The 17,153-nt window shown below is 40.6% G+C and overlaps 1 protein-coding gene across 3 annotated transcripts; it reads left to right on the forward strand.

Moving 5' to 3' along the window:
• Nucleotides 1-1,183: 1,183 nt before the first annotated feature.
• Nucleotides 1,184-15,466, forward strand: pspc1 (paraspeckle component 1). Of its 3 annotated transcripts, XM_004066570.4 has the most exons (10): nucleotides 1,184-1,701; nucleotides 2,432-2,581; nucleotides 2,666-2,817; nucleotides 2,892-2,987; nucleotides 3,074-3,270; nucleotides 3,355-3,439; nucleotides 3,521-3,605; nucleotides 5,306-5,363; nucleotides 8,218-8,354; nucleotides 8,607-10,683. In XM_004066570.4, exons 1-10 carry the CDS (start codon nucleotides 1,315-1,317, stop codon nucleotides 8,778-8,780), a joined length of 1,521 nt encoding a protein of 506 aa, XP_004066618.1. In that variant the 5' UTR covers nucleotides 1,184-1,314; the 3' UTR covers nucleotides 8,781-10,683. The 3 variants fall into 3 exon arrangements, 1 of the variants encoding a protein (XP_004066618.1); XR_013647991.1 differs by lacking the exons at nucleotides 5,306-5,363; nucleotides 8,218-8,354; nucleotides 8,607-10,683 and adding exons at nucleotides 11,764-12,102; nucleotides 15,265-15,466 and having other exon boundaries at nucleotides 1,185-1,701; XR_013647992.1 differs by lacking the exons at nucleotides 5,306-5,363; nucleotides 8,218-8,354; nucleotides 8,607-10,683 and adding exons at nucleotides 11,791-12,102; nucleotides 15,265-15,466 and having other exon boundaries at nucleotides 1,185-1,701.
• Nucleotides 15,467-17,153: the final 1,687 nt, after the last annotated feature.

Here is a 17,153-nt window from a genome sequence, read left to right on the forward strand (position 1 = left end):
GCATGTGTGCAAAGATGCGCCGTTATATCTGGAGGCAGGGAAAAGGGGGTTTCCCCTGGAAAACTGTTTCACACAATGAGGTGACTTTGCAGAGGAATGACTGCAAAAGAGGGAGACAAATGCAACTGGAAAGTCGGGCATTTGAGGCGCGTTCAAGAAGGCGCTAAACGCCTGTGCTAATCTTGCTCCAGGCGTTTTCTTTCACAGCTCTATTCCGATATTCGAAAGACTTGGTGTCACACAATCCCCTCTAAGCACAAATCGCAGATGTTAATTTCTCCTCCATGGTCAGTTCTCAAACGGCTGGCACTTCCGTGAATAAAAAATGATGCCATCCATCCGTCGCCACCAAATTCGAGTCCCTGGTTGGTGAGAGTTTGGCCTGGTTTAACTTTCAATGCTCGTTCAATGGACCCCATTTTTGTACGAAAACATGTACAGAAACCTGTCAAAGCTACGTGTGAATGCAAGAGTTTTGGACGCGCGTTTTACATAGACTTTTCATTGAAAGTGGTTGCTTGAACGCACACTGCTTTCGTTCAGTCGGGGGCTTGTCCGGTTACAGAAGCTACTGTTCAGGCATTGCTGCTGGAATTTACTTTTTTATTTTTTTAAAAGGTGTTTGGAATTGACACTCTTCATAGGTGAGAGGTTAATTTAAACCCTTACTTTTAAACCAGTGCACGAAAAACTTGATGTAAATTAAGGATAATATCATAAAATAATAGTTAAACAAATATTTCAGAAGAATTGAGGAATAATATTTGGGCGTGTTGATTGTCAGAGACACTTACAATGTCTCTGACTGATCCCTGAAGAAGCTCATGCCGCTACACCTCCGCCTTGAGGAAGCACTGGAGATTATACTCTGTTTAAATGGTTGTATATTGTAGTTGTTTTTTTTTTAAACTTTTTTTTGTACGTTCTGTCTGTCTTCATTTATCTGAGTCTGAAATAAAGTGAATTAATTAATTGTTTAACTGCCGTAGACATTAAACCCCTGTAAAACTAAAATTGCTTATGTGTAGTATTTCATAATCTTTGTAATCTATCTGCCTAGTCGCCAGAAAAATAAACATCAGTGTTCTGCAAGGAAATAAGTATTAAAGTACCTTTAGCCACCTGTAGGGGGCAGCAGCTCAGCTTTGCGTTACAAATCTGCTGTTAATTGAAGAACTGACTGCACCTGCGCGCGCACTCCTCGCCATCTTTGAATTTCGGAAGAGGGGGTAGAGAAGCGGTGCGTCTAAGCGGTTGCTGTTCCAGCATTTTCCGCGGAGTAAGTGGAATTTACGCTTCTTTAAACGGAGAACCATGGCAAACCGGAACATGTCACAAGGGCGCGTGTTCGCCATGAATTCTCCGCAGTCGGCGAGACGCGGGACAGACTCCCCGGTGGCGGAGCAGCAGAGGCCGGCAAGCAAACACAGTCCAGCCCCGCCGCCTCAACACTCCCCCGCGGAAGAGCCGGCAGAAGCAGCGGATGCGGAGGGGAGCGGCAAAAGCCATTCAGAAATGACTTTTGACATCTCGAGCTTCAGGAAGCCGGGGGAGAAGAGTTTCACCCAGCGCTCGCGCCTCTTTGTGGGCAGCCTGCCGCAGGATATTTCGGAAGAGGACTTCAAAAACATGTTTGCAAAATATGGAAACATTGGCGAGATGTTCATCAACAGAGAGCGAGGCTTTGGCTTCATCCGTCTGGTACGCAGACTTATAAGTAGAAAAAAGAACTTAATTTTACACCGAAATGACGTTTATTTTGCTATAAGCAGCTTTAGCAAAGAATGATGTCCATGAACGCACCATTAAGGCGCAGGCGCACTTCGGTGGAACAGAGCGAAACAATTTTCGGCACATTTTAAGGCTTGTTTTGACATAAAGTTGCATCTAATTTCTGCAGTCCTTATGGTCATATCTCTATATTTCCATTTTTAATATTAACACGCACGAAAATGTTTTGTCTTTGACATAAAGTTGCCACAAAAAAACAAGTACTGTCAAAATGTGATGCTAATTCAATAGAATAAAACTTTATTGATTCCACAAAGGGGTGAGTAGCTAATATATCCGTATTTTCGCACGTTTTAGCACAAAAGTGCATATTGAACATTAAAAAATAAGCTATTTAGGATTGATTCAACATCATAAAATTCAAATGTTTTTTTTTTTATACATTTGTTTTTCTTTTTACAAGAAAACTGATACATTTTTTAATAAGCTTTTAAGGAAAATTGCAAATCTAATTTTGTGATGACTTTCTTTTTTAATAAAAACAATAGAAATGTGATTATATAGATTAAAATGTATTTAAATTGAATCAGAAATCATCAGTGTTTTTATGAATTAACTCTTTTGTGCTAACAGGAAACATTGTGGCCCTTTGTTTCTCAAATGATTGCGGGCCCTTGATGCTAGGTGACTTGTTTTCTAGGAAACCCGCACGCTAGCAGAGATCGCTAAAGCTGAGTTGGACGGCACAGTTTTAAATAATCGACAGCTGAAGATCCGCTTCGCGACTCACGGTGCGGCGCTCACCGTCCGCAATCTGCTGCCGACGGTGACCAATGAACTGCTGGAGCAGGTGGAGTGATGGGATTTCCCCAAACGGATTCTCGATGAAATAACCCCTCCGTACAGCGCTGACAGAAATGTCGTCTCTCTGCAGGCCTTTTCCCAGTTCGGTCCAGTCGAGCGAGCCATCGTAGTGACGGACGATCGCGGTCGTCCCACCGGGAAAGGGATTGTGGAATTTGGGAACAAGGTGGTGGCTCGGAAGGCTCTGGAGCGCTGCAGCGAGGGAGCTCTGCTGCTGACCACGTGCGTAAAGAAATTCTGCTTTTCTTTTCAACCCGACGTCTCCTGACCCACCCACCCGGTCCTTCTGTTTGCAGAACTCCGTGTCCCGTCATCGTCGAGCCTCTGGAGCACTTGGATGATGAAGACGGGCTGCCGGAAAAACTACTGCAGAAAACTCCAAAGTACCACAAGTGAGTCTGGCAGCTACGTTTTACCCACATTTAGGCGTAAAAGAAGCAGTAAAGAAGCAGTGAACACTTTGACGCTTCTCTTTCAGGGAGCGAGAGCAGCCGCCGCGCTTCGCCCAGCCCGGCACCTTCGAGTTTGAGTACTCGTCCCGCTGGAAAGCTCTGGACGAGATGGAGAAGCAGCAAAGGGAGCAGGTGGACAGAAACATCAAGGAGGCCAAAGAGAAGCTGGAGGCGGAGCTGGAATCAGCCAGGCATGAACACCAGCTCATGTTGATGCGACAGGGTAGGCCTCATGTCCGACTTCGATCAGGAAACGGTCACCAGCGCAGACCCTCACCCTGATTTGAACCGTCGTTTCCCACTTCAGATCTGATGAGGCGTCAGGAGGAGCTGAGGAGGCTGGAGGAGCTCCGGAACCAGGAGCTGCAGAGAAGGAAACAGATCGAGATGAGGTTCGGCTTTTGCTGCTTCTGAGCGTACAGACGGGGATTTCAATCCAAAGTTGTCTACACTGAAACTTTTTCCTCCTTTAGGCATGAGGAGGAGAGGAGGAGGAGAGAGGAGGAGATGATGAAGCACAGGGAGCAGGACGTCTTTAAGCCAAACTACATAGAAAACGTGAGTATGAGTGAAAACTGTAGCTGTTTATCCAGAAAAGGCTTTGATCTCTGCTTTCTGTATCAGGAAAAACTGCCAACATTTTCTTCATTTTATCAACTTTTTTTTACTGTTTTGGTTTTCCATTTCTTTAAGCTCAACTGTCGTTCTTTACATCCAGCTCTCATTATCACGACTAAAGACTTAAGAATTAATATTAAACATTTTCTTAACCTTCTGATTGTGCAAAGAAATATAAATGTTCTTCTTTTTCAATTATAATTTAATTATAATATATATTGATAATTAATTACACCCTAATTGCTTCATAGACGATTAAATAATCCATGATTGTTCTGAAGACGAAACATTTTCTGGCTGCACTTTTCTAAACTGAACGACTCTTTTGAACAGCTGTGATTCCTAAAAATATTACATTTCTCCATGACCGAACAAATCTGTTCTTTTTTATTTAAATAAAAATAAATTACAAATTTGTTTGTTGTTAAATGGATTTCTTCTTCTTTTGATTTAAAAAAATAAAAGTATATTTGCATGTTCATGAACAGATTAACATCCAGTACAACAAACTTGAATAAAGGGACAGTTCTGGATCTGTACTGTGATATAAACCCTCAGAACTGCTTGAAGCACACACAAACACACACACGCACGCACACGCACACACACACACACACAAACACACACACACGCACACTTCCGACCAAAAACACACAAACTGTCTGTAAAGCGGTTTTGTGTCTGTTGCTGTCAAGATTCAGACTACATTTATTGGTATCGACCAAAACCAAATGAGGTTTCTCTGCTTCTTCTTCCTTCAGGAGAATTGGTTTTTAAAATGTTTTTTTTTTTAATTTAATAAATATCAGACTTTTTGCTGATGTCCAATTTGTGGATTTTTCCTTACAACCAATATTGGAGGATACAGAAAACGGAAAAGGTAATTTGTTGAAGGAAAAAAAAGTCAAAACAACAAAAAAAAACCCCATCAACTTAAGGTTTTACCCAGAAAAATAAAAAACAAAAATAAGAATATATTTAAGTTGAAACTAAAAAGGAATCAGGTTTTGAATTCACTTTAATTCAGTTCAGGAAGTCTATTTTTTTGAGTTGCTGATGCGTTCAAGGACATTATGTTCAAACTGTGTCAGCAGAAATGACATATCATAGATGTCAGAGTTATAAGCTCTATTGGGATTTAAAAGATTTGAGTTTATTTATTTATTTAGTTTCTTATTCTTTTGTGCAATGTGTGTGAGGTGAACTGTCTGTAAAACATTTTAAAATTGGATTTGGTCTCATTTTAATTACAATTTATGTTCGTTAATATTTTAGTTAATATTCTCAATAGTTTATCTTTTTGTTCAGTTATTTTTTTTAATTATATTCATTTGTTCTTGTGTCTCAATAATCCCATAAATTTAGTCCATTTTCATGAACAAAATATACACATTTCAGAGTTATTGTTAATTATTTTGTTCAAAGCTGCTCATCTACATCTCCTCTCATTTCTACAGTCTCTGGATTTTTTTATGGTTTTTTTTTAAGCAGGAAACGGCAGAACCTGGTGTGTTTGCAGGTTTCCCACATTGACCGCAGTTCTCTTGTGTTTTATCATTAACCCCTCCCTGATGAAAATCTGTTCTATGAAAGCTGACTGCTGGTTTGTCTTTAGCGGTGAAAAGCTGTTTTTCTTCCAGAGGGAACAGGAAATGAGAGTGGGGGAGCTGGGCCCTCGTGGAGCTGTTAATATAGGAGGTACGGCTGTCATTCTAAAGGGAAATCTTTATTTGTGTGTGTGTGTGTGTGGGGGGGGTACGTCTTTTGTAGTGTAAAGCGATCAATGAAGACAGAGAATAACAGGAAATATTTAGGACGAATTTATAGGCGTTTTGAAATGAAACTTTTTGTTCCTTTTTAACCTAATCAGTGAAAGGTGTCCAACTTCAGTTTTTGTTTTTCAGGTTTTTATTCATGTCAGTTGATGGATGTGGGGGGGCGGGGACTAAGTCATACATAACTCATTCGGGCTTAAAAACCTCTTTTGGATATTAAAACGATCACCCAGGATTGCACATCATCTTATTGACAAACGTGTATTTAGTAGTATAGTTCACTGTATTTGTTTTACATCTTTGATCCTCAATGTTTTCCTTTAAATGACCTCAAATCGTTTTTTTTCCCTCGTCTAAAATCTGATTGAACTGTCATTTCTTGAGCATCTTAAATCCCGTGATTTTCGCTGCATTACCAAATCCCACCACAAGATGGCAGCAAAGCTGCTTCCTTCTAATGTCCCCTGAAGATGCCAGGATTTGGTTTCATTTGGTTTCTTCTCTTTTTCTCAATAAACTTTGCTCGTACAGTTTTGAACATGGAAGAGTTTTCTCCCTTTTCTAAAGGAAGCATCTGGATCAGACTGTAGGAGTTCACTAAATGTTAGAGCAGGAAGACATGACCTTGTCGTAAATCAGCTCCATGATTGATGGATGTGGCTACAGTTTAGAGTTATAGCTGTTCTGTTCTATGCATGTCATGATAGTCTTAAGCCTTTCAGAGTAAACCATATCCATTTATACCAGGGTCTGGGTGAATTCTCGATTCTGATTGGCTGCTGGGATAAGTGCTATACCACAGTGATAACCGCACACCTTAAAAAAGAAGTTCCGGTCACATAGCTTAAATGTCTGTATCACTGCGCCGGCTACTTGAGCTTCATCATCTGGACAAAAACAAGCGGTAAGAGGGGAACTTTCTCTCTGAACTGATGCTTTATTCAGCCCATCATGACGACCAGCATATATATATCGCTTTCCTTTGCCGCTGCACTCCAGGTCCGCAGCGGCTAAGGGGCGTCATGTAACGGTAACATGACAACGTGCTACATCAAATAGTCCGCCTTTTGCGAAAAAAGCGATCCAAACCGAAAAAGTTACAAGAGTAGAGTACTTAAAAACTGGCTGAATATTTATTTTTTTAAGTGACCATGGCCTACGAAGTGTGCATCATCAGAATTATCGCACTTTGCAGAAGCAACCGTCCGACGCAGAGGACTGTTCAGGCTTCCACGGCGTGTGTTGATTTCTGATAATGCAGACCTCGACGGCTATTAACCCTTACGTATAATATTTTAACTTTGGTACAATAAAAAACCCTTTTTTTGGTTGTAAATATTAGTTATTGCCCTGAGTTCTTTTCCAACCCAGAAGTAAGATGACTTGATCTCTGAGGCTCCGCCTTTCGCTCCGTGTGGGTGCCGCCCATTTCATGACGTCATCCATGTGTCTAACAAACTTTTGCAAAGATGGATGTGCTTAAAAACATGAGTGATTAGGTGAACCGCTAGCTCCATGGAGAAAGTGGGCGTGTGTGTTAGCCTGGGGGCGGAGCTGGCAGCGCAGACTCTTCCTGGAAGGGGCGGTCCCTCACTTTGTGATGTCACAATAAGACAACCCGCTGGTTTTTGTGGATTGGGAGGGGCTGGTGCTCAGAGAGCATTCATGAATGGATCAATATATCCATTTGGGGGTTCTTTTTGTGAGGAATGAACATTATTTTACACTTAAAAGCTCATCCCAATGATTTTGCATGATGTGGAGCCTTTGAATGTGCCGGGCCAGAACTTTAGCCCGTTTGTTTCCTTGAAGGTGATGTGCAATCTTTTCTTTTTCTCCATCTTCTTCCCCCTCTTTCCTTTCCATTTAAACTTAAGGCTACTTTCTTAATTTTTTCTTAAGTGTATTTATTTTTAAATATAAGTATATACGCCATTTAAATAACACGAAGAGGAAACTTGACTAAAATCTGGGTATTTTTAGGACAAAGCTATTTCACAGCAAATGTCGTATATACATTTGATTTCTTTTCTTACAAATTAAGCAGCCTTCATGGATGCATAGATCTGTTGTTTAAATTTATTTATTTATATGTATATAAATATTGGAATGAATGTTGAGTATAAAAGGTGGAAATGAATCAAAAGATAAAATTTCTGTCTACTTCTGAGCCTTATTTATGTTTATTCTGCTAAAATCCACTTTTTTCCACTCTGTAATAACTATTGCTTTTCTTAGTTTATGTTAAAAGATGGAAGAATATTTCATCTATTTAGACATTTTGGTTCAAGCCCTTTTTTTTTTTATCTTAACTGTACAGTTGTTACTCCAGATATAAAAAAAATTCTAAAAGCCTCTTAGGAAGATTTAAAAAATAAAACCTGTCCATCAGTTTCTTCTTTGAATTTTCCGATCCTGTCAAATTCTCACTGGGATCCATTGTTGATCTGTCAGAGAATGACGTAAAGTACATCCATTTATTTCAAAGGTGGTCTTTTAATTACAATTATGCTGGGGGTTTTTTAGCCTTCCCCCCCCTTCCCCTTGAACGAGAACTCGGTGCGGATGGCTAAGTGGCCCCGCCCGGCGTATCTTCCAGAAATATGATCCGTTTCAAACTGCATTTTTTCCTCTGCTCCTGATTCTCAACGATTTGAATAAAGGAAAACTCAGAAGTCTTTGTCCTCCATCGTCAGAAAAATCCTCAGTGGGTCTTTAATGAACGTGGTGAACGCAGCGTCTAGCTGCTGAGTGACCTTGCGTTGTCCTGCGTGTAGATGGCTATAACCCCGCCTCCTCGGGGCCCGCTGGTAACCAGGGTCCGATGATGGGCATGAGTGGAAGGGGAGCCGCCGTTGGCGCGGAGGGGACGGCAAATATGGGGACGCCGCTGATGTCAGAGAACGGACCCATGGTAATGTATCTGGGAGGATTTGAAAGGGCTCTTCAGGAAATGGTTGGAGGTCGCTGGCGGTGACGGTGACTAACGGTCCTGTTCCCTTCTCTCCCTTTGTCTCGGTGGTTCACCTCTTTCTCGTTTGCTCTGGGACGGCGACACCCGGAACCAAACCGGAACCCAAATGTTCTTGATCTTGCGACGATCCGCTGCTTTCCAAAACCCCTTTTATCCTTTACCCACAAACCATCTCTCCCGCTCGAACCTCAGAGGAGTGACCGGTACCCACAGGGCGGAGCGGCCGCCGGCCGGCCGGAGGTGGAGTCTCCAAAGCAGCACCAGCAGCCTCTGAGCTCTCAGGTCGGACCGTCCACTGGATTCGGGAGGGGCGGCCCCGCGGCAGGTCTCTTTGACGGCCCCAACAGCAAACGCCGCAGATACTAACGGTTCCCGCCGTTGGGACTTTGCTCCACTCCGCCAGAAGCCCCTCCTTCTTTTGCTCTACAACAACCCACCAAGTCCAGAAGTCGCATCTACTGAAACAAAAATGCGACCTTGAGTCTTCGGAAGGTGGCGTTTGTTTTTAAAATGACTGTTTGACAGAAACGGTTGTTATAATTTTGCTAAAAAAATGTGACTTTAAAGGGACGGACTACCGCTTGTGATGGTTTTTTTGTTCTTTCTTTCTTTCAACTGACTCTTATTTTGAAAAAATGTCAGAACTGAAATACGGAGGATGTTACGAAACTGTTCAAATATTCAGGAAACACTACTTAAGCTTTCAAGAAACCTGTGAAACGAAAACCTGCAGCGGCTCTTAGCGCATCTATTTTCTGAAGCTACAAGCTGAAGCAGCTGTGTGAAAAGTCTTCGTCCTCATAAGCGCAGCTGACATTCCAGGTAACTGATCTACCTGCAGTTTAAAAAAAAAAAGTTTTTTAAGTATTTGACCTCATCTCTAACCCTTGAAACATAAAAACGTGTGTAACTCTTCTTTGGTCCTTTGTTTGACTGTGACCCCTCCATACCCGACCTTTCCTCTGTGTGTTGTGACAGATATTTAGTGAACGTCTCTGTAGCTTCTTCTATTAAAACAAACATTGGAAGCGTTTTTCTTTGCTTTACAAGTTAGGAAAACATGAACTTGAAACATTTACTTCATGCTCTTGAAGTCGTGCTTGACGGATCCGGTGGGTTTGATGTGTAAATGTGTAAACTGATGTGTTGGAAGCCACTCCCACGCTTTTTTTGTATGGAAGAACAGTTTGGTTTTAATAAAATATGGTCGTGTGTGAACTGTGCATGCTAAAAACAAAACAAAAATACAATCCACTTTCTTTAGATTCATTTTGCTTTAAACTTTTGTTTTCATTTAAATAACCTTTTTTTGTTGTCGTAAATCTTTTAAAGACATGTCATTTTGAAAGTTTTGTTTTTATCAGATTCATTCATTCACTCAGGAACATCTTAAACATTTTTAAATAGTCTTTTTACCTTTATTGTTCTGATTTATAATGCATTTTTAATCTCTGGTTTGATCAGTAAATAGAAGCTGGTCACTTCCTGGTTGAGACCCTTTCAAAATCAATTAGATTTGTTTTCCTTTTAGTTTGTGTGATAAGCTGTGAAATTTGTGTTTGGAATTTTAAATATTTGACACTAAATACTGCGAGGTTGTGTGAATTTCTATTCAATCATTTGGTTTATATTTTTATCAAATAGTAACTTGTATTTAATTTAATAACCTCCAGGACTTTTATGGGTTTGTGTTTTTGTTGACTTTTTTTTTTTTTAATATCCACGTTTTGTTTGTGAAACGCTTCATGAACAAACCTATGAGGGACATAAACACCTTTTAACCCACAATGCTTTACAATTTTCAGTTAATGAAAACTGCCAAGCATGGTGGTGGAGGGGTAGTGATATGGGCTTGTATTTGGACACATTGGAACAATTTTAAAATAGTCATAGAGTAGTTTGCTGAATTTACTGCCCATTGTGGAATAATAAAGAATTTTTCTAAGTTCTTTATTACAAGTCACAGCGAAAGAAGTAAAAGCTTTTAAGGTCTTAATGATTTAAAAAAACAAGATCGTCATAATTTTTTAAAATAAAATATCGTTACATTTAGAGAAAGTATTTAAAAACAAAGTTCTGTCACTTTGTTGAAATGTTATATTTATTTCAAAAAAGGTTTTATTTGAAAAGCTTAAAAAAGAAAAGGCCAGCTTCAGTCATCTGAACCATAAAGATGACATATTTTACACGTTTACCTGTACTTTTACTTTTGTGATCTCTATTACTTCTGCCCTTCAAAATAAAATACAGTTTTTAACACTGAATGGGACCAATATATCTGCATTTTTGTGGCTCATCAGGAAGTGTTGCTGGATGATCAGGTGCAGCAGGAACACCAGCAGACGGCGGTCTTCCCTGTGATGACATCATCCACTGATGTCCCCTCAGAGACCGTTGAAGGGTTGCCAGAAGTTTGCAACATCGACTTTTTCAGCAATATTCCAGTTTTCTGAGCTTGAAGGCTTTATTGTCTGTTAGTTAGAATCAGATATGTTGAAAGTCACAAAGGCAGATTCTAGACCTGTTCATATAGCTGACACGGTGGTGTAGTGGTTAGCACGCTTAACATCTAATGGAGAAGGTCCTGGGTCAAATCCCAGCTGGTTTTATTGCATGTTGTCTCCTCCCACACAACAAGTTGTCCATCGTTCAGATTCCACTGTTAAAGAATGGAGGAGTCTGTATTGGCCCATTCCAAGAGGGGGAGGGCCATGTTGTTCCCTGTCTCCTGCAAAGGCACCATTGGTGGTGCAAAGGCACCCCTGACCTTGCAGCTCTTTGTGAGGGAGTCCTTAACATCTGAGCTGGGTGGACTGGATCCCCCTAGGAGCTGGCAGGGTCCCTTTTTTTTGGGCATACCAGGGCACCAACCCGGGTATTTTTCCTAGTTGCTCAGCAACTGGAGCCTGATCCTCAGGCTCACCGTCGCCTGTGTTTGCCTCCCCAGTCGGGTGGGAGCTCAGGACTTCCAGGGGGTGACGTGCCATCTGGACACCTGTGTAGGTCTAGTGCGGTCGTGGGCCTGGAGCACCCTGGGGGGTGGGAAGGGCCTAGTTCAGATCTTGGCTGACATTGGTTTTGTCTGAAGAAGGTCTCACTGATCCAAAGATGAACTTTGTCTTCTATGTGTTCTCTCACCGTTGCAGTTAGTTACGTTCCTCCTTTTTAACCTGCAGAAAGCTTTCATTTGCTTTGTTGGTCACAGATTATATCACAACTCTTTGATCTGTTGGCCATTGGTGTAACGTTATGCGTGATCTGGCGCTTTCATGGAATTATTTGGATTAAATGAAGAAACCTCTGGTGTGGTTTGCTTCTTGTAAGAAGTAAAGAGCGTTTCATGTTGCAGATGTTTGACCTTCACCTCCAACTGCAGATGAGCTGGTGAGCACCTGAGCGAGGCATTATGGGAAAACCGAGAGGCGATCTCTTTCTGAGCCTGGTGACCTTCCAGCAGCTACTCCTACAGTCGGCCCCTTTCCAGGTCTGGAATCTCTTCGATCCAACATGGCAACCATGGTGCCTCCCTCCTCCTCCTCGCTGATGGACGTCCGGCTGAGGTTCAGGTCGTGTGAAGAACCAGGGCCGGACACAGTTCTGGTTTCTGCTCGGCTCAAACGGCGTCATCACGGCTATGACTCACCTTCACGACCTGCGCCAGAAGACGAAGAGCTAGAATGACTTAAAGGTAGAAGGTTTTCTTCCAGGCCGTTCCACAGCTGAGACTCACAGTGATGGATTCTTGGAGGATCAGAAACTAAAAGCAGTTCTGATCAAAATCATGATGTCACCCAGTAGTTGAAGTGAGAACGCAGAATGTTGTTGTCTATATCTGCCAATCTAGTGAGCAGTAGGGTTTTTGGCAGAGACTTATGGGAAATTTCCAGGGCTCTAGTAGATTGGAGCTCCTCCCCTTTTATGGCACTAAACAGTGAGTGAACTCAGACACACTTTTTGGAATTCAAGCACACAGTGTCAGTGAAAGGATTGAAACCCACAACCAAGCATCCCAGAACAGCAGTAGTGTTCCTCACAGCTCCATGACTGCATCCATTCAATCTCATTTAGCCAGTTTGGTTCTAAAGTTTCTACAAAACTGCAGATTTCAATGAGACACAAATAAAAATGAGGAATTTCTCTCATTCAAAACTGAACTAAAGGAGGATTTCAATGACATTTTCCTCAGAAGAGTTGATCTTATGTCTGCATAACAGATGAAATGCCTCCATGATACCAGATGTCTTCCTCACATTTAGCCCCTCCCTCTAAGGGAAGCACAATGACATGTTATTATGTGGACTTGAACCCACAACCTCTCAGTCTGGAGTCGTTCATTCCTCCATTCAGCTGCTGATGTCACTGATGGATCACAGACTTCTATCTTCTACTGAAAGTTTCTGTTTAGATTTTGTTTCTCTCATTTTCTAGAAATAGGAGTCGATCTGCTGCTGTGATGCAGGCAGAGTGGCTCAGTGGTAGCACGTCCCTCCCTGAAGGACAAATGTGAGGGTTCAAATCCCGTTAAGCTTTTTACCAAATAAATTAGTGTGTGGAACATCTTCACCTCATTAGAACGATGGTCTGCTGATCTGATGCAGACAGGGCGGCTCTGTGGTGGAATGTCTGACCTCTAAATAACAGTTCAAATCCTACAAGGTATCGTAGAATTAAACAGTTATTTCAGAGTGTAGATCATCTTCCTGTTAAATCAGAGATGAGCTGCAGCTCCAAAGCAGTTCAGTGGAAATGACTTGAACTCATGGACACAAGGTTGAGGGTTCAAATCCCACTTAGAGTGTTTGTAGTTTTCTTCAGAGTGAAGAACGTCTTCACCTTAAATGAGAGATGAGCTGCTGATCTGACACAAGCAGAACAGCTCACTGGTAATGACTTGATCTCACTAGCAGATGAGTGAGGGTTCAATACCCTCCAAATACATTTGTAGAAAACAGTTTAGAGTTTTTGCAGAGTCTGGAACGTCTTCACCTCATTAGAACAACGAGCTGCTGTTCTGATGCAGACATGATGGCTCAGTGGAAAAACATCTGACCATCAAAGCAAAAGGTTGAGGGTTCAAATCCTGCTATGTATCTTAGTAAATAAACTAATAGTTTTTTCCACAATGTGGAACGTCTTCACCTCAAAAGAACAACAGGTTGTTGCTCTAGTCTAGGTAGAATAGCACAGTGGTAGAGAGCAGGTTATTAACAATAAGATGAGTGCAGGTTCAAATCCCAACTTGAGACAGAGGCAGTAACTTACCTCTGTCAGATAGATTAAAGATAATGAAATAGGAATAATGTATGATAGGAACATTAGTGTAGTTAGCTGAAGCAAGAGTGTAGACAGGTGTAGAGGTCAGGGAGGAAGGTCAGTGGCAGGTGGGTGGAGATTGGCCACAAAAAGGAGGTAAAGAAGAGGTTAAAAGAAATGTGGCCAGTCTCCAACGGGAGCAAGGATAGCAGAGATGTGGAAAGAGATGAAGTATGAAAATGAGAAGGGAAATAGGAATAGTTTTTCTTCTAAAAATAACTAGTCCCCTTTATACCCTAATCAAACCTATTAAATTATCAAAAGTTACATAGTTCATTTAGATGGATAGCCTACCCAATTCTTTCTCCCTGAGAGGCTGGCCACATTTTCCTTTTGGTCTTTCATATTTCTTTTCTGTGACCAGCCTCTCCTCCTGTTCCTCTCCATCTGTGCTTCTCTTCTCTATCCTACAACCTTTCCTATCTTCTGCTGCTGCTTTCTCCCATTTCCTTTACAAACTACACTGACTTATTTATCTTCTATCTGACAGAGGTAAGTTACTGCCTCTGTCACAAACTGGGAATTAAACCCTGCACCCTCCCACTTTAATACCCTTTTCTCTACCACTGTGCTATACTTCCTAGACTAGAACATCAACTCGTCATTCTTTTGAGGTGAAGAGGTTCTACATTGTAGAAAAACTATTAGACAAGATGAGAATCTATGGGATTTGAACCCTTAACCTTTTGCTTTGATGGTCTGATGTTTTTCCACTGAGCCATCATGTCTGCAGCAGAACAGCAGCTTTTCGTTCTTATGAGGTGAAGACGTTCAAGACTCTGAAAAAAATGTTATTGTATTTAGAAAGATGTTCAGTGGGAATTGAACCCTCAGTGTTTTGCTCCAAGGATCAAGTCATTACCACTGAGCTGTTCTGTCTGCAGCAGATCTGCTGTTCGTCTCTCTTTTGAAGTGAAGATGTTCTACACTCTGAAAAAACCTTTGATTTACAAAGACACTACCAGGGATTTGAACCCTCAACCTTGTGTCTATGAGTTCTAGGCATTACCACTGAACTACTTTGTCTGATTCAGAGCTGCAGCTCATCTCTGATTTAAGATGAAGATGATCTACACTCTGAAATAACTGCTCAGTTTATCAACAAATATCCTTGGTGGGATTTGAACCCTCACACTTCCACTTTAGTGGTCAGACGTGTTTCCACTGAGCCACTCTGTTCAGATGTAGGGTGGAAATTCAGACATGAACATCATCCACCAGTCAGTTTAGTGGCTGAACAGCAGCATGAAGATGAAGGTCTGATGAAGACAATCATTAGATCAACATCCTCCTCTTCACCAAACTTTAGATTGAAATTCTAAAGATCTTCATCAGTTTTTCCTTCCTGCTTCTCTGATCCAGAAAAGCAGGAAAAGGTTCATCAGTGAAGATGTTTCAACCTTTATTTCATACTTTTATTGGTTCATTTGAGCAGAAATAAAATATTTATTACAAAGATGTTTATTGAGACAAATAAGAGACAGAGGCTCTAAAAAAAACACTTTATTAGTCAGTTGGATGCTGGTGTCTGTTGCAGGTTCTGGATGCCGGTCGGATCCGGGCCTTTGCAGAACCCTTGGTGCTGCTGCAGGATCCAGACGGCATCTTCTTCAAGATGGTTCAGCAGACGGGCAAACAGGAAGCTGCAGCTTTACATGAAGCAGCCAAACAGTACACTTAAAAGCTCCGAAAAGTGGATTTTGCTCGATAAAGGCACTTTAAACTGTTTTCACAGAACATGCTGACAGTAAACTTGCAAAATAAACCTCAATAAAAAAGGACTTATTGATGGGATTTCTGCAAAAATAAGTCACACTTTCTCCAAAAAGTCTAAATTTATTGTTTTAAACGTTTTTTGATTTAGAGTCTTAGTTTTTATGATGAAGCCTTAATGTCACATTTTTTTGAAGCGATAGTGAGTTTCCAATGGACCTAGTGGCTCTGCTGCCACCTAGTGGCTGAAAGTAACATCTATCTGTATTTAAAACCAATGTTTTTCCAGGGTACCGCGTTTGCATTGAAAACAGTCCTGTAGAGCCAAATACTGTACTTATTTTATTTACCTTGTACAACTAAGCATGATGGGATTTGTTCTTTGTTTTTGTTTTTTTACATAGTAGCTCACGCCATTTTAACCCTTGTGTTATCTTAGATGACCCCACCCTTACATCGACGTGTTCTCCCTACCATGACAAAGGTGGATAAAGGTGGAAAGATTTCATGTAATCCATGGACACCAGTGAAGATCACAAATCATTGAAGAAAAAAGGTTCAGAGCACTGTCTAGTGGGTCAAGATGACCCCACTCCCAATGGTAAAGTGCCTAGGATAGCACAAGGGTTAAAAGCTGCTTTTAGTCATTTCAAAGGGATAATATGAAACCGCCTGTAAATTTTTAAATAGATTTCTCATTTTTCATGTAGAATTTTACACTTTTAAACCAGTTTTTTTATGTTTCAGTTGTTTTCTGATGTCCCTTAAATGATTTCTTGTATTCAAACATAGATTTTCCTTCATTGAAGACATAGCATTAAGTAAAAAAGAAAATCTAGACATAATCAAAGCTAGGCATTAGCTTTAACCAAAAATCAAAAGCGCATAAGATGGAAAAAAAAAAGGGAGGTCAGTTGAAATGAACAATATATAATCCACTAAAGTAAGACTTTTCTTATATAAAAGCAGTTTGTTGAACTTTTCAGTGTAGGCCAGTTTCCACTGCTGCGGGAAAATAAATCAGACGTTCCAAGCATCAAGAGAAAAAATCTGAAATCGTTACGAAATTTGATTCAATATTGTCCTTTGATTGTTTGAAATCTGATTTGACAGTCATTTGTCTTTCAAACGGATCTGTTTGTCTTCACAAACCCAGAAGGTCAATAACAACAGTCTGTGGGGGTTATTTTTTCAGAATCATATTTCTTTCTGAAGGAATGCTGGGTTGAATCTGTTTGCCTCACAATTTAATGGTTGAAATTCAGGAACCGTGTACAGCAAATATGCTTGAAGTAAAAGTGAGGCAGTATAATGGAAGTTCTCTTATAATATACTATCTATAAACTTAAAATGTTTCAATTTTATTTAGTCTGAGGGAGTATTCAGTTAATATACTTTCTGCACTACACGCCTATAGCAGACGTGCTTTACTTCTACTCAAGTACACTTACTAAAATACGCTTTAAGTGTACTACTTTATGGCAAAGGGTCAATCAAAGTTGAAACAAAACAAAACAATTAAAGTTCATTTTTTCATGGATTTTTTCCCCTTAAATTTCAATTCAAACCGTTTTTGTTTAAAAGTACTTTCTTTTTATTAACAATACTTGAGTATAAGTATAGCAACTATAGGGAGTATTAATTACTACTTGAGACTAAACTTTTAAGTTCACAATATATCTGTTCATAAAAAGCAAGCTTCAAGTATTCGGC

The sequence above is a fragment of the Oryzias latipes genome, chromosome 2 (assembly GCF_053564925.1).
Source record: "Oryzias latipes strain Hd-rR chromosome 2, Olatipes_Hd-rR_3.1".
In the NCBI taxonomy this organism is placed as follows: domain Eukaryota; kingdom Metazoa; phylum Chordata; class Actinopteri; order Beloniformes; family Adrianichthyidae; genus Oryzias; species Oryzias latipes.

Bases quoted from the DNA above. Each gene is read 5' to 3' on its own strand.
- pspc1 (XM_004066570.4), top strand. From the start codon at position 1,315: ATGGCAAACCGGAACATGTCACAAGGGCGCGTGTTCGCCATGAATTCT. The intron at 1,702-2,431 runs GTACGCAGACTT...CTTGTTTTCTAG, and splicing joins GCTTTGGCTTCATCCGTCTG to GAAACCCGCACGCTAGCAGA. The intron at 2,582-2,665 runs GTGGAGTGATGG...GTCTCTCTGCAG, and splicing joins CCAATGAACTGCTGGAGCAG to GCCTTTTCCCAGTTCGGTCC.